The sequence below is a fragment of the Rattus norvegicus genome, chromosome 13 (assembly GCF_036323735.1).
Source record: "Rattus norvegicus strain BN/NHsdMcwi chromosome 13, GRCr8, whole genome shotgun sequence".
Taxonomy (NCBI): domain Eukaryota; kingdom Metazoa; phylum Chordata; class Mammalia; order Rodentia; family Muridae; genus Rattus; species Rattus norvegicus.
In genome coordinates, this window is record NC_086031.1 from 106,723,216 (window position 1) to 106,748,336 (window position 25,121).

Consider the following 25,121-nt stretch of genomic DNA (forward strand, 5'->3'; position numbering starts at 1 on the left):
TGGAGCCAGTACCCCACCTAGAGAACTAAATTCTTCTAATGACCTACCATCTGGACAATTGATGCACCACGGAAAGAATGGGGCTCAGGCCCCTCTTCCTTCTCCTCTTGCTCCTCTTCCTCTTCCTCTTCTTCCTCCTCCTCCTCAGCCTAAAGATGAACTCACACATTAAAATCTAGCCCTAAGTAACCACTACACAGATTCCTCTGGGATAAAGGATGATGCATGAATTTGCCTGCAGAGTCCGGAAAGCGTCATAATTCAAGCAGTGTGGAGAGCAAGCTGACTCAGATTCTTGAGATAACTGAAATTGACCCATAACTCACAAGCCACTGTGGGAAACCCTATCACTTCACACAGTGCACCTCCACAGCTAGAAATCAAATCACAGGACACAATCAGAATGTTAATATGGAACCTCAGACACGCAACACCATCCTTAATGACTCTTGGCAAAAGATACTCATTAGAGATCTCAGCTCTTCTAAATTAAAACATGAAACCTAGATAGAAACCACAGAAATTTCAATTTCTCATCTCCAGAGACCCACGGAAAACTCACACCACGAGAATACAGCTGCTCTTTGGAGCTTTGCAATATATTTTTGCAAATACTTCAACAGGATCCATGGAAGAGGGAACCCAGAGAAAAGAGAGAATAGACCCATCAGAGCTCAACTGTAGGTGCGGGTCATGGGAGGAGCAGCAATTCCTTATAATGGACAATTTAAACCATCCTGTCTGCGGATGGCCAGAGTCATCTGTCCTATGACACCAAGCTCAGAATCCAATGGCAGGCTGATGGCATCAGAGTCCTTCAATGAGAAATGCACCACGGATGATGCTGTTAGCCAAACTCCTATTAGATGCTGTACTGATAACCATCTTATCACCGGTTCTAAACCGCAGTATCTGCTTCTAGAGGGTTGAGGGTCACTCAGTAACCTCCAGGATAGTGTTATAGACCTCTCCCCTCTGCCTTGCCCAGACAAGCATGTGCCCCATCATCTTTCTGCTCTGCTCCTGACTAAGTTTTTCTTAGACTCAGGAAGAGGGAGCCAGTCTTGGATTGCAGCCCAGAAACATCAGAGTAAAGTTGGATACCAGACATCACAACTTTACGACTTGCCTTTCTGTAACAGACTGTGAACTCAGACATGGATCATAGAACACTATAAGTCAGTCCTGGAGAGATGGCTAGGTGGGGAAAGCCACACAGGGAGGACAATCTGCATTTGGTTGTCCCGCAACCCCAGTACCCACAGAACAAAGTTGGGTATGGTCATGAATGTCTGCAGCTGTAATGCATGGGAGGCAGAGGCAGGCAGATCCCCAGAGCTTGCTGGCCAGCCTGTCTAGCCAATCGGTGATGGAGGGCAGTTGAGGAAGATACCCAACATTTACCTCTGGCCTCCACATGAGTGAACACACATGTGCACTCACCTGCACATACACTACACAGACACGTACACATACACATATACTACCCAAACATACACCAGACTTACGTGCACACCAACACACAACACTGAAAACCTGCCTGTGAGGCAGGAACATTCTGCAAATGACACAAAGGTAATCAGCTTCTTTGTTCTGTTTTCAATTAAAAAGCCTGTCCTGGGACTTACCCTGGACGCCATTGCTCAGATGCTCACTTGGATTCTGAAATCTGGCTGTTTAACATGAAAAGGCACCTCAGACAGAAACCCAGGACTTCTAAGTATAGCTAGCAAACCGGGAAGACACTTGTTGTCTGCCAATTAGGAAGCTGATTTCAAAACCGGAGTAAGCTATATAGTGACTCCTTGTCTCAAAAACAAAACCACAAAACCAAGCACAGGGCTGGCCAGACCCTGTAGGCAAACGTACCTCTGTGGGAGGACCCAGGTTGAGGTTCCAGAACCCACATCAAGCGACTTGTGCACTGTTGTGGTAAAAAGTAAAAGTGGTGCGACCGGTTCTTGAGTGTACCCTGGCGGTCACTCTCTCCCTCGATCTGGCTCTATCGGGCTATTGGAACTAGGGTTAATTTATCTCAGCAGCTCCATGCTGCCCCCAAGTACTCTGACCTAGGTGGTCCTTCAGCCAGTCCAGGGTGGAACGATGCCAAGCCACCCTGTTCTCACTCACAGCTCCCTTGGCAAATCACTGCCATGCCAGTTTCATACAGAGACCACCTATCTCAAGGCTCTCTTACTGCGAACTCAACTAAGTCACCCAATGAAAGAACACACCACACAATAACCTCTAATCCAATTGATAAGATATAATTTGCCCATCTAGAAAGCACAACATCCTTTATACACCCTTTAAAGTAGTCATAACAAGCTGTATCTATGCACAGAGAAGAATCTTAGCATCTGTCGACATGTTCACCCAGCTTCTTCCTCCTCTCTCCGCTGCCCTCCTCTCTCCTCTTCTCTCTCCCTTCTGAAACCTCTATTCCCGCCTTTCTTCTCATCCAATGACAGGCCTCGTTTTATTTTGTCTGCCTTCATCTGCATAATGATATCAACCTACAGTACACCAAGATGTTACAAACACCAGTAATTCCAGTCCCAGGGCTGTGACACCCTTCCCCTACCCCACCCCCACCCCAGCCTCCTTGGTCACCAGCATGCACACAGAGCACATAATTGACATAGCACATGCATGCACACAAACACTTGCTTAAATCAATAAGCCTACAATAACCCAAGAAACGTCCCAGTTTGGTATGTTACAGAGGCTAGAGTGGGAGCCCTCATCAGCCCTAGAGGAGAATCTTTCCATTTGTCGGTTGTTTGTTTGCTCTTGCCAAGTGCTCCTGTACTGAGACCCTCACTGCTCCAAGGACTCACACTCTGGGACCTCCATCGAGTAACCATCTGTTCTGATGATGGCAGTGTTTTCTCCGTCTTTGGGGCTTACTTAAGTTGAGGATCTTTCTTGGGCAAAACTAAGTTAAATAAGGGAGCTGGAAAGATGGCTCATCAGTGAAAAGTGCACACTGCTCTTCAAGACGACGCAAATTTGGTTCCTAGCACTCGCACCAGGTGGGTCACACTTATCTGTAACTCCAGCCTCACTGTATCCAGTGCCAGGCATCTTCTTGCCTCCAAGGGCATCTGCACTCTTGTACACATAACTATGCACAGATAGACAGCAGGCAGACAGACAGACACACACACATACACACGCATACACACACACACACACACACACTTAAAATGTAAAAAAAAACTTTTTAAATTTTTGATCAAACAAAATATAGACAGCCATTCCACTTCACTGTATGAAACACAGCGACTTGGTGGCAATCGGTGACCTATGGACAAGGAAACTGCCCTGGTCACCATGGTTACCATTCCAGCTGACCCTGTAGAAGCCCTCAGGAAATGTCCTTCCCAAGTACATTAGTGCAGATGGTCACAACAGAGAGGCTGAGGAACCACGCAGGGCTCCCACCAGATGCCTGTGACATGTTCCCAAATCAATCCCTGGTCCCACCATTGTCTGAGGAAGTGACCTTTCTGAGCCAGTCACATTACAACAGCTCCCAGTGAGGTTCATCTTAACAGAAACTACTTTCCAGCCTGGAGAAGAGCCCCTGTGCCAGCATTCCCCAATCTTGCCATTAAAAAGGCCAGTCTGGAGCTTGATTAATGAGTGGAAGAAACACAAGGGAAGTGTTTGACCGTCCTTCGATAACTAGAAGAACCCCCATAAACCAAGCTGGAACTCAACTAAATGGTGCACAAAGAAGCCAGGTGATTCTGCAAATGCCCACACGGTACATTGCATGCTGCCTGTGTCCTTCAGAAGAACACCACTGCATCGGGTGACATTCACTGGGTTCTCCTGCTACTTCTGTCTTAGGTCTCATGTCTACAACTCTGAACAGGGCCAGAACTAGAGAGAGAAAATCAAGGGATTCAGAGAGCAAGTTTTAAGTAGGCACCAGCTCCCCATGCTAAGCCAGTGCTCCCTCTCCCAAACCCCACACCCCTGAGCTTCTTCCAGGGCGGGGGTCTGCAATTACAGAAGCAATCCTGACCCTTGCCACGCACCGGACAAGCTCGGAAAAACATCGAAGCAAACAAGTCCTTTTGGAAAACAGTCATCAGAAATGACAAGGGACTTGGGAGATCTTTAGGAAGAAAAACTCCAGGCCAATTGTAGGTTTGTGGGACAAAATCAGAAACTGTGAGAAAATCCAAGAAAAACATCAGTCACGAGCCATCACCCAAAACCTCACAGAGGATCAACACATACTGGGGCTGACATCTGGAAACATCTGCCCTGGCTGGATTCATCTTCAAAAGAACTTCCAGGGACGGATTACACGTACTTTTATCATTATTACTGAAAAGATAGGAAGAATGGACCAGAGGGGCTGAGATGGATGTACAGCATTGAGTGCTGGCCTGGGCTATCACGCTCAGCCTGACGTTAGTTAACAGTGTGACTTACACAGTCACCTTCAAAGAAAGCAGAGTAAGGAGGACCTCGTAGCACGTCTGTGGTGACGTTCGTCAACTTGGCCGCACCCAGGTTTATCGAGGCGATAGTGGTGCAGGCTCACTATCTTCAATAAGCTCACTGGGGTGGGAAGACCAGGTGGCTCCATTCCTGGGTTTGGGTTGCTCTCTGCATCACAGTTGCAGCTGCCTTCCAAGCTCCCAAGCCCACCAGACACCCCCAAAGACTTGAACAAACCAAGAGACTGACCTCCACATCCCTGTGAAGCTGAACATGGTGCTCACGCAGCGGGGAAGGGGTGGTGGTGTGAGTCCGTCCAGGCGCATGAGCAGAGCCGGGGCACCGAAGAGCACCAAGTACTTCACATAGAAGAAGAGCACCTGAGCCAGCGCCAGTCCTCCTGGAAAGCAACGGGACCCGTCAGCCACAGCAGCGCAAGACAGCGGGCTCTTAAACACCCACCTCTCCTAACCATCCGAAATCTCAGACATTTGCACTTGGTCCCTTATTGGTCCTGTTTGGGAAAGGTTAGGGGGTGCAGCCTCACTGGCGGGGGGAGAGAAAGAGACTGTGTATGAGAGTGTGAGTGTGTAAGTTTCAGTGTATATGTGTGTGTGTAAAAGTGTGTGTCAGTTTGTGAGTGTGTGAGAGGGTATGTGTGAATATGTGCGTGAGAGTATATGAGAGTGTGTGTATGTGTGTATGAGTGTGTGAGAAGGTGTGTGTGTGTGTGAGTGTGTGAAAAGGTGTGTGTGTATGTGTATGAGTGTGTGAGAAGGTGTGTGTGTGTGTGAAGGTGTGTGTGTATGTGTGTGTGAAGGTGTGTGTGTATGTGTGTGTATGAGTAAGACAGTGTGTGTGTGTGTACAAGCGTGTGAGAAGGGGTGTGTGTGTATGTGTGTGTGTGTATGTGTGTGTGTGTGTGTGTGTGTCCATTTCAGATTAACCTGGAATGTCTTTTGTTTCACACACATTTATTCATGTGTATATGTACATGGATGTCAGAGGGCAACCTACAGGAGTCAGTCTTCTGGGATTGAACTCAGGTCACTGGGTTAGATAGCAAGCGCTTTTACCCATGAGCCATCTTGATGGTACCACCTTGCTCTTTTTTCTAACTCTTCATTGAATCTTTGTGAATTCACATCATGCATCCCAATCCCACTCATCTCCATATCTTCTCTCCGTCCTTGCAATCTTCCCCCCAAAAGAATACAAACAACAAACAAACAAACAAAAATCTCACCATGGAAGCTGCAGTTTGTCATGGTGTGTCCCACAGTGGCACACATACCCTTTTACCCAAACAGCTTCACTTGCAAATGTTCTTTGCGATGAGTCATTGGTTTGTTTCAAGGCCTCTGCTACACTACCAATACTGGATCCTCACTGGGACTCCTCTCAGATATCCCGTTGGTTCCCTGTGCTGAGAGATCTCAAAGCTTCAGGTCTGCCAGGATGGTCCCTTCATGGGCTCCAGAAATTCATAGATGGAGTAGATGTTGGGGTGGGTCAACTCAAAGTCCTGGATCTGGGCCTGGGTGGTGGCTGAGTTGGTCAGCCTGATGTCTCTCCTATTCCCACCAGCTCTCCAGCACTGCCCAGGCAAAGCGGAGAGCCAGCTCACCAGAGCAGCTTAGCCAGCAGTGGGCAGGGCCAGCTCACTCACTGTCATGCCCTCAGGGGCCAGCTATCCTACACACACACACACACACACACACACACAGAGAGAGAGAGAGAGAGAGAGAGAGAGAGAGAGAGAGAGAGAGAGACTCACTCTTTCTCTCTCACACAAACATACAGACTCACACACACGCACACACCACCACCACCATCAACCAGGGCCAGTTCAACTGTGCTTCTCTGGCACCATGTGGGGCTGCTCTCCAGAGTGCTGCAGCTAGTGAGCGGTGGGGCCACTCTGCACAGCCCTCAGCATGGCCCAGGCAGCAGCCCAAATCAGGAACATCTACATGGCCTTTGGTAGTAACAGAGCCCCACTCCAGGGCCATGAACCCTGACATGGCCCTTGGCAGCAGCATAGGCCAGGATCTCACCAGGGCCTCGGGTGGCATCACCAACTCTCACAACCAGCTCACACGGGTTGTTCCCCGCCACCCTCGAGCCTTCAGTTCTGAGTCTCCAGTTCTGTCTCTCTTCATCGGGCACACACCATTCTGCTTCTTTCTCTCTCCATCGCTTACGGGCTCATCTTAGTGGCCCTCAGGGCCTCTGGGTGTCTGGGGTGGTGGCACCAAGGTGGGGGCTGGCTTCTCAGGAATGCTTGACTCAAGGCCACCCAGGAATCTTAGAGACAGGAAGCAGGGGCATGTTCTGGGCCCTGTAAACAGGAGCCCAGCTCTGGAAGACGGATGCTTCACATCTCCAGTCCTGCCTTCATTTCTGACACGGTTTCTTACAAGTGTTATCTTTCTGAGGCTTAGGAATTAAAGTCGGTAGCTGAGCCTACGTCTCTCAGAGTCATTGTTTGAACAAAAATCTCATCTTTGATTGGTACTTTTCATAAACAACATGGATAAAGAAAGGATTCTGTGTGGGCGTTTAATATAACTGTGGCCGGATCTAACCGAAGATAATTGGGGTTTCTTTTTACTCCAGGATGGGTGAAAAACGTGAGCCATGTGTATTTCTAACCAGGCAGCACAAGCTGTATTTACCTGTTGGTGAGTATTTCTAACGGATTAAGGTGGGGGAGGGGGATTGAGGGTACACACCCTTAACCCCACCACTCAGGAGCCAGAAGAAGAGGCAGGTGGGTGTCTATGAGATCAAGAACAGCCTAGTCTGCATAGCAAGTTCCAGACCACCCAGATCTGCCTAATGAGAATCTACCCAAAACAAAGAAAAGATGCTTGGGACCGGCCTGGTGGCTCAGTAAAGTGCTCACCATGCAGCCATGAGGGCCTGAAATTGTGTCCTCAGCAGCCCACGAATGCCTGCAATTCAAGGCATTCAGGAGACGGAGACGGATCCCCAGGTCAAGCCGGCTAGCTACAGACGAGCCAGCGAGTCCCGGGATTAAGTGAGAGACCCTGTTTCAACATACAAGGCGTGCATACGTGCAAACATACAGAAAAAAGTTTTAAATGTATGAAAGGATGAGCTAGATCTTTCCTTGACATTTTACTGACTGGTTTAGAAACATACAAGGGAAAGGGCATGGTGCTTGTTATAGCATTATATTTGCAAGCATTCTGTTAATTTTTGAGCAGTCGTGTTTGCGCCTGTAGGCTGACCTTCTGCCACTCGGGATTCACGGAAGCCGAGTGAATGGCACTCGTGCTTCCTTCCCTTTAACCAAAAACTTAGCCTTCCCAAGGCTTCAGGCCAGATTCCCTTGGTCATACAACTAGCAAGAAAGCAACATCCGAATGTAAGTTGCAGAATTTATCCTGGTTAGAATATATAAACTGAATAAGTTCTCAGCAAGTTCAAAAATACAGAATCCGAAAGCGTGTTAACACTTGTACCATTTCTACGCTTGTATTCAAAATAGCATCTCGGCAAGAGTTACTGGTTTCTCTCTAACCGTACTTGATTTCCTTTTAGAATCTATGCCTTGGATTGACATTTGCACGTTCAGCAGGTATGTGGAGGAGCTGCAGACTAGAGGCCGGCTCAGGTGGGCCGGACCCTGAGGCCTCACAGACATCGTCATTACAACCTCACTTGGCCTTTCCTTTCACTTTCACACCCCGCTCCTCCTCCTCTTAGCAAAATACCATTTATCCTTCAGAGCGCAGCTCCAGCTGACTTTGTCTTATTCGTTTAGCATCTTCACTAAGCACCAATTCCCTGCTGCACTCCAAGAAACACGGGTACAGAATCGAGGTGCCTGCCTGTGGAGCATTAAAGGACAATAAGACAGAACTCACGGCACCAGAACAGGAAATAATCTGAATACAGCAGCTCGGAACAGCTAGTTCATATTGTGTGCTTCTGTGACAGGCCTGGTTCTAGATGTTTGATTCATACGAATGAGCGCTCACACCTTCTTGGAGCTTACATATACCAACCATCAACAGGACATGACATGAAAGTTAAATTTTCATGGAAGCTAAGGGAGGTATGGCACACAGTATTTCCCAACAAGGGTAATACCTCCCCCAACATGCTCTTCTGTGATGTGACCTTGCCTCTCACCCATCAGTGGTAAGATGGAGGAGACCATTGGACGGGTAGACACAGAAGAGTACTGTACTATGAGTTAGATGTGTGCCCCCAAAGCTCATATTTTAAAGGGTCAGTTGCCAGCTGGTAGCTGGTTGTACTATTAAGAGATGAGAGGAAGTTAGATCTTCAGAGCATAATCTAGAAGGAAGAAAGTTAGGTCTTTGGGGCATACTCTAGAAGTGGGGAAGTTAGGTCGTTGGGTTATAATCTAGAAGGGAGGAAGTTAGGTCATTGGGGCATAATCTAGAAGGGAGGAAGTTAGGACATTGGGGCATAATCTAGAAGGGAAAAAGTTAAGTCATTAGGGTACACTCTAGATGGGGATATTAAGATCCCAGGCCCTCCCCTTCTCCCTTCCCTTTTTCTCCTACTCCTCATTCTCCTCTCATTCTTTCTAACATGTTCTCTCATTCTCTCATGTCCCAGTCACCATGCACTTTCTCCACCATGCATACCCTGAACAGGGAGGGGCCCAAATATCATGGGACCATGCAACCATAGACTGAAGCAAAACAAGCCCTTCCACTTTTTAAGTAGAATGATTCTGGTATTTTGTTATAGTAACTAAAAGCTGCCTGACACTGTTTCAAATCTAGCTACAGCTTGTAATGGCCTGGTCCACTCCACTTCCTGTCTCTTAGAATGTTCATCCATGAGATAGCCCCTCTTGGAACCCAATTTCCGTACTATACGAAGTGTGCTCAAATAGACAGACAACGTAAAGATGTTCTGGCGGGCTGAGTTCCCAGCCAATCAGCCTCAGTTGAGTGCCAGCCATTCTGGATATTCTACACACTTGGTCCTGCAGACAGCTTACAGGCTCAGTTAATGTCTGGCTGCACTGTAAGAAAGAACCCAGAACTACCGAGCTGAGCCATTCTTTTGAACTAGGAAGCTCTGAGATGGTGATTCAGCCACTGGGGCAGCAGACAAGAAAAGCAACAAGGAAACACCCCAGGGGAGGAAAGGGCTGCTCCTACATGTTCCGGTGGCAGATAAGCATTTTTAACATGGGGTCATGGTGGTCTTGAAGAACATGGAATTGCTTCAGTGAAAACTTACAGGGAGTTAAAGGGCAGCTTCACAGTGAGCTGCCCCCTCTTAAGCTCTCACTGCACTGGTTACAGTATGTTCTGTGACTTTCACATCAGCCCACATTTGTGTATACACACAGCCATCCAACGAGATCATGAACTGCTTCAGATAAGAAAGAAAGCCTCACACCCCAGCACCAACCTTCCACAGATGGCTTGTGTTTCATAGATGCCACCTTGGAAAGTAGGCGAATTAATATGTCACCAACACTAGGGGCTGGGGATTTAGCTCAGTGGTAGAGCGCTTACCTAGGAAGCGCAAGGCCCTGGGTTCGGTCCCCAGCTCCGAAAAAAAGAACCAAAAAAAAAAAAAATATGTCACCAACACTACAAGGCCTTCCTGTATTGTACTGTGGAAACTGCATTGATGATATAGCATCTGTTCAAAGGATTGGGTCCCTACTGAAGCTCAGGCTGCTGTCAGATTAGTTCTCTGTGGATTTCGACTTTGAATTCTCAGTAAAAAGAATGCAAGTGGGAATCAAAAGCCCAACAGAAACCCTGCACTTCCCAGAGCTGCCTCTGTCACTCAAAGTTCTTCAAGTGGCCTAGACGCAGGCCACAACCCAACTCAGCCTGTCCAGGAAAATATATGGTTTCCCACCCACCATGAGAATCAGGGCTGATTTCAAGATGGCAGGAGTGAATGTGAAGTTCCACTGAGAATGCTGACAGAGAAAAGGCCCAGCTCAGCTCCCTGGAGCTCAGTCATTCCACGACTACACACCTGCTTCTTCGATCTCTCTTTTTGTTATTACCCCACTATGGTTTTAATTGGCATAAACAAGCTAGCAACTGGCTTCTAGCCATATTGTGTCCCTCCCTCCCTCCTTTCCTGTCTCTCTCCTTCCCTCTCCCTACCTCTCTGTCCCCCTCTCTTTTGTCAGCACTTCCCTTCCTACTATCCTTTTCCATCTCTCTCCTTTCTTTCTCTCCTTCCCTCCCCCTCTCTTCCTCTCCCTCTTTATCCCTGTCTCCTTTCTCTCTCTCTCCTCTCTCTCTCTCTCTCTCACCATCTCTGTCTCTGTCTCTGTCTCTCTCCTCTCTCTCTCCTCTCTCTCTCTCTCTCACCATCTCTGTCTCTGTCTCTGTCTCTCTCCTCTCTCTCCTTGTCTCTGTCTCTATCTCTGTATCTCTCCCCCCTCTGTCTCTCTCTCCATCTGTCTCTGTCTCTCTCCTCTCTCTCCCCGTCTCTGTCTCTGTATCTCTCCCCCTGTCTCTCTCTGTCTCTTTCATCTCTCTCTCTCCCCGTCTCCTCTGTCTCTTTTCCCTCTCTCTCTCTTTCTCTCTCTCTTTCTCTCTCTCTCTCTCTCTCTCTCTCTCTCTCTCTCTCTCCCTCTCATCTCCCTCTCCTCCCTCCCCTGTCTCCATTACTCCCTCCCTCTCTATTTAGGCATGCACCTGCCACAGTACACATATAAAGGCCAAAAAAGAATCTTGTGTTGGTCCTTATGTCCTACCTTGTTTAAGACAAATTTCCTTCATTGTTTCATTGGCATATGCCAGGGTACCTAGCCTGTGAGTTTCCAGGGATGTTCCTGTCTCTGCTTTCCATCTCCTCACAGGAGCATGGCACTATAGGTATGCACTAAAGTGTGGGCTTTACGTGGGCTCTGGAGATTTGAACCGAGGTCTCCACACTTGCACTGAAATGCTTTACTAAACCATTTAGTTCTGACCTGAGGGGCTAGAGATCTGCACTGGGCAGTCGGGCACCAGAGGAAGGTGAGACCAAGCCCACTCCACCCTCCTGCCCTGAGTCTCCCAGCCTCACTGATATCATCTTCCATTTAACCCTGTACTGGTTGGGTGTTGTCAACTTGACACAAACTAGAGTTACCAGTTACTGGGATGGAGGGAACCTCAGTGGAGATGTTGGGTCCATCAGCTGTCTGTGCATGTCTCTGAGGCATTTTCATGATTACTAATTAACATGGGGAGGGCCCATCCCACTGCAGGCAGAGCGCCCCTGGGCAAGTGCTGGATCCTCTAAGAAAGCAGCATGAGCAAGCGGTGTCCTCCAGGATCTCAGCTTCTGTTCCTGCTTCCAGTGTCTTCTCTCGGTGATGAGCTGTGATGTGGTGTGGACGCTAAATGAATCCTTCCCTCCCCAAGTTGCTTTTGTTCGTGGTATTTATCACAGCAGTGACCATCAAACTAGAGCAGCCATTCCCTAGCTCTTTGCCCACATTCATTCCTGTGCTAATGGCTCTACATCTTCAATTTTGTCTGTCAAAATCCCGCCTTTCTTCAAGGCGTCGCCTAAATGTCATAATCTCTTAAAGTTCTTCTAAATGTCCGTGCCAAAATACCCACATGCTATTTTTGCAAGTAAATAGCATATTGGAGCTTTCTATAAGATCTTCAGGGCAGAGACCACAGTGGGGGTTACAGGCTGAGTGTGAAATGTCACCCACGGGCTCAGGAATTTGAACACTTAGCTCCCAGCTGGTGGCTGTCTGAGGAGGTCCTAGAGCCTTGGGAGACTGTGAGTCTCTGGGGAGCAGTCTCTGTTGCTCTCAGTCCATTGTCAGTTCCGGCCCAAGCTCTCTACTGCTTCCCAAATGCCAACTTGACGTAACTAGCCCCTCATCCCCATGGCCACAGTGATGAGGCACTCTGGCTGCCATGCCTTCCGCCATGATAGACTGTATGCCCTGATCCATGATCCAGAATAAGCCCCTGCTTCTGTAAGCTGTTTGTTTGTGTCAGACATTCTGTCACAACAGTGGGAGGAGTTACTAAAACAGCTGGCTTCCTTATGCCCCCCTCCCTGGCACCACGCATTGCTTGGAGAATGGTGGAGGTGAGCAAGGGGAATCTTCTCCAAGGATAAACTCAAATGATTAGCTACATTTGATATATAATGTCCTGATGCCTGTGTTTACCCTGCAATGTGCCACAGCCCCGTACAGCAAATCAAGAAACAAAGATTTACAGGGCCTGGGTGCCCTTTGTAAGTCTCTGGTTAATCAACAGCAGAGACTTGAATACCACTTGCTTCATAAAAACAAAAAACAACAAAACGAAACAGTGACGTCTTCCCACAAGTGCCATGAGATGCCCCTTCCCAAAGTGACCTCTCTATATATCCTGCATAAACGTTTATGTTCTTCTTTCTTTCGGTGACAGAATACTTTAAGATGTAAACTTCATATGCTACATAAACTCTGTGCTCTACCTTTTAACTAAACATTTAAGCATTTCACATCTGATATCTGTCTTCTAGGTTATGCCTGTGCACACGGTCCTCGCCCAGCCATGACACGCCACTTTGCAGAGACCCTGGCATGTGCCTTGCCTGACTATCAGATTACAGATGTTCAAAGCCCAACCCATTTGGCTGAGCATCGGGCCCAAGCAGCAGCTGCTCACCACAGAGCACCCAGAGTTACTGTCATCGGGCTGTCTCTGTGTCACACAGGACACAGGCGTGTGAGGTGAGTGAGCTTTAATTGTCAGCTCCTGTGCACTTTAAAGGAATCTGCAAGCACCTGGTGTAACAAGCCCTTCATGAGCCATCGAGGGCTCATAGGCTGGGCAGAGATGCCTCTCAGATCTACCAGCTAAACAAACTAGAGATATGAGGAACGTGCCTCCACATAAAAATGCCATAAGTAATTAGCCAACAGCTGGCATACTTCATGGAGGGGAGGAAGATGGACGGGAATAAGATATAGTTCTTGAAGTCCTAGTCAGAGCCCTCAGGCAAGAGGAAAAATAAATTTGAATTGGATATGTCAATTTGTCACTGTCTGAAAAATGACATTATCTTAGCTGCAGAGATCAAGAACCACAAAAGCAAACAAAAACAAAAACCTGGTAAAAACCAGTCATCAAATTCAGAAGGCTATAGGGACAAAAAAAAAAAAGTCCCAATATGTAAGGCTGGGAACACAGCACAGGAAGAGTCCTTGTCCATCACATATGAGGCCCTCGTTTAAGTCTCCATACCACAAGCCAGTTACAATCATCAATGATAGTTATCAGACTAGAAATCAAGAAGTCAACAATGTTTACAACAGCTACAAAAAGTAAGTTTTACCAAAGTCATGAAAGACTTTGACCATGAGAACTGTAAAACAGCATGAATTAAGCTACAGAGGGAGGAAAAGGACAGAAAGAGGAAAAATGAAGGGAAATGGAAGGAAGGAGGGAGGAAGGAAGGGAGAGAGGGAGGGAGGGAGGAAGGGAAGGAGGGAGGGAGGAACAGAAAGATAGCCCATATTCATGGACTAGAAGAATCAATATTGTTACCACCCAAAGTAAGGCTCAGTGTAGGAATATCAAAATACCAACGGAATTATTCACATAGCTAGAAAAAAGATATCATTGTTTGGAACTAAAAAAATAAAGTCATCACAGTGAAAGATGAGCGATTCAGAAGGTATTATACTATCTGGCTTTAAACATACTACAAAGCTATAGCCATCCAAAGAACATGGTATTACATCAGATAGACGCAGAGACCAGTGGACTAACTGGCCTTTTACCAACGTATTAGGAATACACAGTGGAAAATGGTGATCCTCTCAACAAGTGGTACCTGGAAAACTAGATATTCTCCTAGAGAACGAAATTAGATATATATTCCTCATTAATTTCAAGAACTCAAATGCAGTGGAGGATTAACTGTTAGACGTGAAAATTGTAGAAAAAAGCACATGAGAAATTCTTCAGGATGGTGAGACCACTGTGGACATTTTTAGACAAGACCCCAAAATACAGGAAGCAAATGCTCAAACAGACATACAGGATTACACCAGGATAAACATTTCTGCTCAATAAAGGAAACAATGATCGGAGGAAAGAAACAACCCACAGAAAGAGAAAATGTTTGCAAACTGTCCGTCTGATCAGGTTACATGAAGAATTCCAAGACCTCAGTGACAAAAAGACAAACCATTTAAGGACAAACATTAAACTGGAGTGGAAACTTCTCAAAGAGGAGATACCGGTGACCACTGGGTGTGTGGGGAGATATTTAGCACTGGTGATCATCATAGGACCCCAAATCCAAACCAGAGAGCTATCACCCCACTCTAGAAGGAATGGCCGCGATCCAAAACAGAAATGGACAGTTGCCTGTGGTGGAGAAAAGTGGACGCGTGTGCATTGCTGGTGAGAGCAAGAACTTCCGCAGCTTTATGGGGCAACACAAGCTCCCCCCATGGCTGGGACAACATAAGCTCCCTCCACGGCTGAAAGCAGAACAAGCATGACCCGGAAATCCCACTCCTGCCTCTAAACCCAAAGGAAACCAAGGAGACGTGCGCATCCAGTGTTTACTGCAGTACCATTGGCACCACTCAGAAAGGGAGGAAAGCTACGAGCTCAACGGTGGAGCACGGGTAACAAAAACAAAGCAGGGAGCGTGTGCACTGTGGAATGTTGTTCACACCAGAAGAACAGGCCCCTGTCATTTGTGACACGAGTTCCATGGGAGGGAAATGAGGAAACGAGGGGGCGCAGGAAGACAAACGCCTGCCCTCATCGCGGGCAGGAAGACAAACCTAAAGAAGTAATAGACATTTTCAACCTAAAGGAATAATAAATGTTTAAAGATATAGCTATGTTTAGCCTGATTTAAATATCATACCATATGTACATATGTCAAAACAGTCTAGTAACTTATCAACACGTGTAAGTTTATGTTCTTATATATCAGTTTAATAATCTAAGCGTTAAGAATATAGCCCGTACTCCTAGGATGGCCGTAGGTATTCTGTGTAATAACCTATAGGCATTATTAATGATGTATTAGTGACAAGGCAAACTGTGGCCAGTGGCTGACTCTCAGTGCTGGAAAAGAAGGCTGGTCCCAGGAACCCAGCTGCACCTGTCCTGTGAGACGTTTACAGAGCTCCTAAGCCTGTTTCTAAGAAATACTGATGCCGACGACAAAAACTCACCCTTATCCATAACTTCTGCTTTCCACATTGTCAGAGGGAAAATCCAGAAATAAAGAACTCAGGAGACGTAAGTTGAGTGCTACCCTGAGCTTCATGTGGAATCTCAAGCCACACCCACTCCATCCTGCCTGGGTTGCCAATTATGTTTTTTATCCCGTATATCCAAGCTCTGTATACTACCCACACATTACTCCCTTCCCCTGTCTGGTTAGCCGATTGACTCCCATGGTATCACAAACTTTGTAAATAATATTAAATGCAACCTTCATCACGATGTCCCATCATCCACCTCCTTACAAAAGCACTGTGCGACCTGACGTCACATCATGACAAAGAAGAACACTACGATGAGATACAGTGAGAGAGAGAGACCACATTCACATAGCATTAACTCCACTAAATTGTTTGTGTGTACATGTATGTGTGAGTTTATGTCACTCTATGTATGAGCATGCATTGTGCATGTGTGTGTGAGCACACAAACATGAGCGCACAAACATGCAAAGAGCACATACATCAATATCAAGTGTCTTCCTCAAGATTTCTCTAACTTTATTTTCTGACACAGAACCTATCACTGAATCCTTGCTGACTTGGCCTGATGGATGGGCCGGTGAGCCCGAGAGGGTCTCCTTTCTCCACCCTCTAGTGCTGAGGTTACAGTTGCGCACCACCAATCCTAGAGGATCAAACTCGGGTCTTCATGCTTACACAGCAAGCACTTCACCAACTGAGCCAGCCCCCACAGCTCCCACCCCGGGCTATACTGTTGTAATTGTTTACTGTCAGTCTCCGGGCGAGCCTAATTTGTAAACGAGCCTTTATGATAGGCGTGTGCATTCGGGAAAAAGCGTGCTATACATGTGTAGGACTATCCAAGGTTTCCAGCATTCGCTGGCATCTTGCCACGTCTAGTGTCAGTCAAAGAATGAGAAAGGGAAGGGGAATATAAGACAGACGTGCTGGAGGCATCACCAGGGCTTCCGGGGTGGAGTGCTTTGGAAGGGAAGCAAGAGCAATGATGGGGACAGACAACCTGCTCCCTAAGTCCCTGATGAGTGCAGGTCCCCAAAGATCAGGAAGCCAGGCTGTGTCCTAAGGTGCTTGGCACCAAGCAGGAGGGACAAGGCAGGGGCCCTGAGCTCTCCTGGTGGATGTCGGAGCTGCTTCAGTAGGGCCGGGGCAATCCTGCCCCAGAGCTCACACATCTGACTAACTACCAACAGGCGTATGAAGGCACACAGAACAGGGAAGGAGAAAAGCAATGTGTACGAATAAAAACCACTCAGTCATCGGCTGTGACTAAGGGAAAGGCCCAAGGGGCCGGGACTCTGTTGGTCTTATTTTCTGTCTTAAGCTACAGGACAGATAAACAAACACTGGAAGCGTCTTCTTTATTACATCTTACAAGTCTCGTGTGTGTGCACGTGTGTGCGTGTGTGTGTGCATTTGTGTGTGCGTGTGCATGTGTGTGCGTGTGTGTGTGCGTGCGTGTGTGTGTGTGCGTGCGTGTGTGTGTGTGCGTGTGTGCGTGTGTGTGCGTGTGCGTGTGTGTGTGTGCGCGTGTGTGTACTCGTGCATGTGCGTGCGTGCATGTATGTAGAGAGGTGTCTCAACCGTTAGGACCACTCGCTGCTCTTACAGGGCACCTCACAACCATGGAACCTCACAACCATCTTTATCTCCACTTCTGGCCGTTCCAGCATCTCCTTCTGGCCTCCAGGGGGAACTGCACTCACATACGCATGCACATAATTTAAAGTTAAGGTTCTATTCAGTAGTGGTACCCAGCAGCAGTCAGACAAGAGTAATCCACCACCTGAGTCACCTGACTTACCAGACTGAGGTCCAGTCCTAGGGTGGACGTGGACCCTGAGCCTGTATGTAACGGGCCAGAAGGCAGGGCAACCAAGTAGTGTTTAATGCTAAAGGAGGCTATTGTACGCAGGGAGAAAAAACACAGAGAAACAGTCTGGAGGTCTTCACCAAGCCAGCCTCAAAGAACTAAAGTGTGAGAGAAACAAGGGAGGTAGAGGGAGTGACCTGGGAACAGCTGCTCCTTCCTGACACTCAGAGAGCCTTCACCTAGAAGAGACAGATGTGAAGAGAGGACAAGCAGGACCTCGGCCACCATGAACCCAAGCTCAGAAGCCTCTGACCCTCCAGGACCTCTGCTGTTGCTCTCCTCACGTGGCAGAAGGTGATGAACTAAAGCCTTTTATTCCCAGCAGCTAAAAAACAAATTTCTCCCAGGTAATTAGGTCTTCTGCCCAGATACCTCTAACCCTCTGGCTAATTCTCTCAGCGTCAAAAGGAACGAAATTAACCCAGAGGAAGTTGACTCCCCAGCTGCTTTCTCCCTGGGGACTTTAAATGTGGGGAAACGGAATTCTAAAACGTTTCCTCTTATAAGGTTTAAATGAGCTCCTCTGTGGGACAGTAAATCCTAATTGTTCACCCCTTTACCAACTTCCTCCATCATTACACATCACACTGAAGATCAACCTGTGTCCAGGGAAAGCAAGGAAGACCACACCTTTCTTAAGCACAGTATATTCCGAAGCAGTTTAACTCGGGGAAACATTAACACAGGCAGAAGCCCTGCGGACGGCAGTAAACAGAGCAGGCATGCTGAATTGGGAGTTTAAGGCAATAAATACCATCTCCCATCTTCATCGTGGCACAATTACACCCTATACGGGCATCAGTCCATACCCAATCCAGAATATGCCCATTAAGAAGACCCTACAGGGCTGGGTTCAGTAACACACACCTTTAATTCCAGCACCCGGGAGGCAGAAGCAGGAGGACCTCTGTGAGTTCAAGGTGAGCCTGGTCTACAGAGAGAGTGGAGGACAGCCAGAGCTACACAGAGAAACCCTGTCTCAAAAAATAAATTATAAAAAACAAAAAAATAAACAATCAAAAAAGACAGAGAACAAATAATAATAATAATATTGATAATAATATTAATAAAGACCCCGGCAGAGGGCTGGAGAGGCAGCTCAGGGGTTTAGAGCCTTTGCTACTCTTGCAGACGGTCCAGGTTCAGCTTCCAGCACCCACATCTGGCAGGTTCTGACACTGTCTTCTGTCCCCCACAGGCTCTGCATACTCATGGCACAGAGACAGACAGACAGACAGACAGACAGACAGAGACACAGACACAGACACACAGACACACAGACACACAGACACACAGACACACACACACACACACACACACACACACACACACACATATTTAGCAGGAGGAAGAGGGAGTCACTCTCCCCCAGAGAACCTACTACTAAATGAATCCTACTGCTAGACGTGTGTTCGAAATGCTTCTAAACACCCGAGTTTCTATCGCAGATTACTCAGCCTTCCGCCAAGATGCTTCTTATTGCAGAAGACAGCAGTTAGCACAGAGACTCAGACCTGGCTGCAGCCTGAGGAGAAAGGTGTAACACAACACTGTAAAGGGGACACCTGTATCATTCCTTCTGAGGTTTGGAGAACACCACAGAAGCGGGAGCGGAAAGACTAAGAGTTGGGGGAGGGCTGTCTTCTGCATATAACATGGCCGCTGAGCTCACGAACTCACTGCAGCTCTTGCTCCTTGCATGAGACCTGCACAAGACTGAACCAATCAGCATTCCAAGACCCCACTCCTCCCTGAGGGACCATCAACGGCCGCTGGGGTGTGGGGGTCCTTTTCTTCAGTCATGTAGCCACTGATGGGTGCTCCAGGAAACAGGTCCCTACCCTTACTCATACACGCAACGCCAGTTAAACTCAGTGAGACACACAGGACGTGAAAGCATGGCCAGAACTTGTCGGAAAGAAAGGAGTGTGGTGAGAGAGGGAAAAGGGAGTGAAAATGACCAAAATTCACTATGCACATGTATGAGACCGTCAATTTCTGAGTTTTAATTAAAACAAAAGATCCCATGAAATAACACGGCATACGCCCATACACTAGGAGACAATGCGGGATAAGAAGAGAGTTGTGCACACAACCGAGTGTCCTGAGACTCTGAAAAGTAAATTTTCAACTGGAGCCGATGAGTCGCTTTACCCAGGAGAGGTGATGTACAAAATCTGTGGCAAAAGAACTGAAAACGTGCAAAATGAAAAGGATGCTATTGCGTAGCCTTCAAGGAGGCAAGAATTCTTCCACAAAAGGAAATATCATCTCCCCAGCACATCTGATAATTTCAGGCATCCATTTTAATTCTGCTTAGAGGGAAGGTTTGCCTGTTTCATATGTCTAAGAAATTATCTGTAACCCAGGTCTCTAGGGATCAACCAACGAAAGCATGACATCCTGAGGGCTGTTGGGGGAAGGGGGATGGTAGCAAGGACCTGCAAGTGTGCGCCACGGCATTTCCTTCCCACCACGTGGAGCATCCCTAGCTGAGCAGTCACACTCCTCAGTGGTAAACCCCAGAGCACTTTCATGTTCACACTGCATTAATTTTAAATAACCTTAGGATTCTAATCCAAGGAGAGAATTTATAAAAATTAATGTTCTCGGCTGTATCCCACCAAGCCTCTAAATGTTTAACATTTCAAAAGGACGGAAGGGAAAAGGGGCCCTGTGCTGTCTGCTGAGCATTTGTGTCCCCGTTTTCTCCAAAACAATTATCCAGTCAAACGTCTCCCTTCTCCTCGAGATGCCACAGAATCAGCAAAAGCAAGTGGACGTCTTATGAAGGCATCCCACTTTGATGGGCACACAGATACCAAATCCTGAGTTACCAAACCCTGGTCTGCTTGCCCTTAGGAGACAGGCATGTGTACATGCCGCCCCACCCGTGTACACGTAAGGCCTTGAAAGAGACTCCAGGGCACTCCATTTGTCATAACTGAGAACTGAACGCCCTTGTCCACCCTTAAACACGCTGCCAAATCTCTTTCTCACAACCTCCCCTCCTGTCTCGTGTGCCTGGGTCTATCGTGCGTTCACTATGAAGAGCCGCTGTTTAACAACAACCTCAAGAAACGGGGTTTTTAGCTCCTCTCAAGAAAAGCCATAAGCCGCCTCCTTCGAGCCCCTTGATTCCAGGCTCTGTCACACGGAATGGCTCCAGTCGGCCATTCATGCTTTCCTCGGAGAGTCTGGTGTTCAAAGGAAAACAGGCATGTCAGGGCCCCCGATTAGAAATAAAGGGTCTGGGGGTGTCTCACTGCTGAAACCAGTGACAGCCGTGTCTGCAATCTCTGTGTAAAAACCTATGTGGAAATCTCTATGTTCTGCTTGAGAAAGTTAAAAAAAAAACTGTACTAGAGAACTCCTAATTTTATTGGGGAATTACATGAAAAGGAGTCTAAAGCCACAACATGAGGACATCTTGAAAGCTGGGATGAGAATCCTGTCCAGTATAGAAACAACAAATACAGAAACATCATTCACACACACGCATATGCATACACACACATGCATATGCACAAACACACAGGCACATGCATACATGCACACATGCACACACACACATAGACGTGCATATATTCATACACATGCATGCACACACACATGCACACATACTCATAAGCTTGTACACTCACATGCATATACACAGACACATGCATGTACACATACATGCATATACTCATACATAAACATCCATATACATACATTTATACACACCACCACCACACCAATATACTTTGTCAACTTCTAAAGAGAAGCCAAATATTAGGCTAAAAAAATTTTATCCTGATTTCTAGAATGTTTCCTCTAAAGACTAGCGATCTTCTACTGCCACCTAGTGGCCATTTCTAGTATGTGCACCCTGAACCACTAATTCAGATAATCTTTTCCCTCCTTCCCTCTCTTCCAGTCCCTTTCTCTCTCTCTCTTGCTCTCTCTATACCTCCTCCTCCCCCTCTCTTTCCTTCTCTTTCCCTCTCTCTACCAGGGAAGCGGTGAAATGTTATATCGCTTTCCAGGTGCAGCTGTGCTACTTGAATGGGCTGCTTGTCAAAGGATTGTCACTCTGATGAACCCTCCAGTTGGGACCATCAGGAGGACATAGGAGCCCAGCACTGCTTTGGTGGACCGTGTACTAATATACAGGGCTGTGCAGACCCATAAAGACTGCAGACATGGCTGTCTTTGGAGGCACCGCCTGGTACTTCTTTAGTCTTGTGTGTGATTGGCTGTATGTATACCACATGTGTGCCTGGTGCCCCTGGAAGCCAGAAGAGGACATTGGTTTCCCGGAACTGGAGTTACAGATGATTGTGAGACACTGTGTGAGTGCCGGGAATCAAACCCACGTCTTGTTCACTTGTAGGTAAACACACTGAAATTATGAAATCAGTGGTTTTTCCAAGCTAACAATTTGCAAATGCAAAGTTATAACTAAACGTCACATGGTCAGACCCCAAACATGCTTGAGAACACATGGTGTGTGTGTGTGTGTGTGTGTGTGTGTGTGTGTGTGTGTGTGTGTGTGTACACATGTAGGGGGGCACACAAGCTAACACATGCATATCTAGAGGTTTGAGGAGGACATCCAGTGGTCTGAGGAGGACATCCAGTGTATCCCTGAGACAGGGTCTCTCACTGAACCTGGAGCTCACCACAACTTTTGTTAGAGTGGCTGGCTAGCAAGCCCCAGCAATCCTCAGGACTCTGTAAACACTTCTCCCCATAGGAAACCACATCAGGCTTTTTATGAGTGCTGGATATCCGAGTTCAGAGCCTGGTGCTTACGCTAACAGCAGCTGCACCCTCCCCAGCCTGGGAATAACTGCTTGTAACAACAGAGGTGTGTGTCTGACCAACTGCACTGCTCACACTTAACAAACACGTGTAGAGCCAACCGGATGACTACTGTTGGAGGTGCTGGGGGTGTTGTGGTGAAGAAGCCCAATGGGGTTCCTCCTTGTGGTGGGAGGCAGAGAATCTAGGAAACCTCAGGTTTGATAAGCCCTGTGCTAAGAACCTGGAGGGTTCGTGGAGCATAGGGAGGCTGTTTCTGTTTGGGTCACAAGGGAAGCTTCTAGGGGGAAGTGACATTTAAACTCAATGGGAATGACAAAGAGGTCAAAGACAGGGGAAAGAGCCTCCCACCCTGAAGGAATAGCTAATGAAAGCAGCCAAGCCTGCTGTGTTCAAAGACGTCCCCAGCGTGTGGGAGCACGGAGACAAGGAGAGAGACTGAAGGATAGACAGATACAGCAGAAACCAAAAGACATGGCACCAGGTTAAGGAAGTGTGGTCTGCTTGAGAAGCGAAGGGAAGCAGAATCCACCTGACTGGCTGTCAGGAACGCACTGCTTCCCAATGAGGTCACACCTTTCTACAATACGCTTTTACCAATCAGTGCATTCCTCACAGTGTTTTTAAACTCCAGACGTTTCCATAAACAGACATGCATTTGAAAGACTTCAAATATAAGTTATCCCTAAGAAGGGAAAGGCCCATCCCATCTGAGTGCACAGAGTTTAAGTGACAGGTTCATAATCTGCAATCACAGCTAATGGGGTTTCTGAAAGGCTCTCACGGATCCCCAAGCATCTGGTGGGGTGGCTTGGTTGAGAAGGAAGTAGGGGAGACAATCAGAGCTCCCAGCTAAGTCCACCCGTCAAAGCCACACCTGAGGCCCTGGCAGCTTGTTCTCCCCCACTAGTCATGGATAAAAAGATGGCCTAACTTCGGTGCCCTCCAGCTGCAAAATCTGTAAGCAGAGGGAGGTTTGAGACAGGAGCATGGAGTGAGACTCAAAACAGAGAGAGAAGGGGTGTGAAAATTCTCAGCTTTCCAATAGATAGATGACCTTCACATTTAACGTGTGTGTGTGTCTGTGTGTGTGTGTGTGTGTGTATCTCCGTGTGTATGTGTGTATGTCTGTGTGTCTGTGTGTGTCTCTCTCTGTGTGCATGTGTGCGTGTCTGTGTGTCTATATGTGTATATGTGTGTATGTCTATATGTGTGTCTGTGTGTATGTGTATGTGTGTGTCTCTCTCTGTGTACCTGTGTGTGTGTGCATGTGTGTCTATATGTGTATCTCCCTGTGTATGTCTATGTGTGTGTCTGTGTGTGTGCATGTGTGTGTGTCTATATGTGTATCTCCCTGTGTATGTGTGTATGTCTATGTGTGTGTGTGTCTGTCTGCCTGTCTGTGTGTGTGTGTGTGTGTGTGTGTGTGTGCGTGCGTGCGTGTTACTAAAGAGACTGCTTAAAGCCTTGCAGATGGAGAGGAACACAAATTACTGAGGAGGCCACTCTGGAAATCAGTACGCAGAATTCTCAGGAACTGGAAATAAGTCTACCATATGGCCCAGCTCCAGCACCCTTGCACATGCCTAAGGGACCTGACACCCTACCCCACAGCCACTCAGCAGTGCTCACAGCCATCCTGTTCACGGTAGCCAGGAAACGGAAACAACATAAACCTCCTTCCACAGATGAACCGATAATAAGAATGTGGGATATAGACACAACAGAATACTATTCCGCTACAAGTAAAACTAAAATCAGGCAGAAAAGAGCTCTAGAGAACTAACTCCAGTAATCCGCACGGGTGCGTGCACCAGTCATTCTAGACTTCCTGCCAAGGGGCGGCAGCTGGCAGCATTGCTCGTCCAGCACCACAGCCTCTCAGGTATATGTGGCCAAGTACCTGATGCTCTCGGGGACATCATAAAGTAGAAAAAGAATGATTTCAGGCTGTAAAAATGCTGGTGGGGTTACTAGGTATTGTGTGCTGTATGTCTCTAAGAGGGCCCTAAGACATTCCACTCACCAAAACCTTAAGAAATACATCAGCCTGGGGAGAAGAGGCATCCCCTATGTGTGCTGTCTCTGGCCTTCTGGGGAACATTGGATACCACTGGGGAACAATGCATTTTAAAGCCCAAACTGCTTAAGTAATGATGACATAATCTGTCGGGTGTGGTTACTCGTGCCTTTAATCCCAGTACTCAGGAGGCAGAAGCAGGTGGATGGCTGTGAGTTCAAGGCTAGGCTGTTCTACATAAGCAAGTTCCAAATCAACCAAGGTTACACAGGGAGACCCTGTCTCAAAAAAAAAAAGTCACAATAGCAACAACTCGTTTCAAGGCAATGCTGTCACCGTTGTCATGGTTAGCACATGGGCCACATGATCACAGGGCATCTAGACGCTGTGCTGTGAGTGAAGCGACCTGACCCTAAATGAGTGGGGGATAAAGTCACTCCCCAGGGACACTGTTTGCCTTTGCACAGGTATGAACAGAATGCTTTCGGGAGATCTTAGGGAGGGGAGATTTATTTTTGGCACACAGTTTAAAGGGTTTTGGTTCCTCCTCGTTCAGCCCCATGCATTTCGGCAGAAGCAATGAGTAAAACTCACTTTCATCGGACTTTCTAAACTAAACGCCAAAACCAAGTGTCAATGAGACACAAGCAGTGGGAACGCAAACCCTGTTCAGAGGAGCAAAAACAAGCATGTTACCCTGATGGAAAACTGCCTTGGTATAAGTGTGT

At 47.3% G+C, this 25,121-nt stretch overlaps 1 protein-coding gene across 4 annotated transcripts in view; it reads right to left on the reverse strand.

Annotated features, from left to right (window-relative positions):
- Hhat (hedgehog acyltransferase) overlaps positions 1–25,121 on the reverse strand; it is a 256,089-nt gene that overhangs the window by 164,581 nt on the left and 66,387 nt on the right. For all 4 annotated transcript variants that reach the window (XR_010056911.1, XR_005492772.2, NM_001398579.1 and 1 more), the window contains 1 exon segment: positions 4,711–4,861. Coding sequence is in view for 2 of the 4 variants with exons in the window: in NM_001398579.1 (NP_001385508.1) it covers positions 4,711–4,861 (151 nt within the window). In the remaining 2 variants the exon portion in view is untranslated.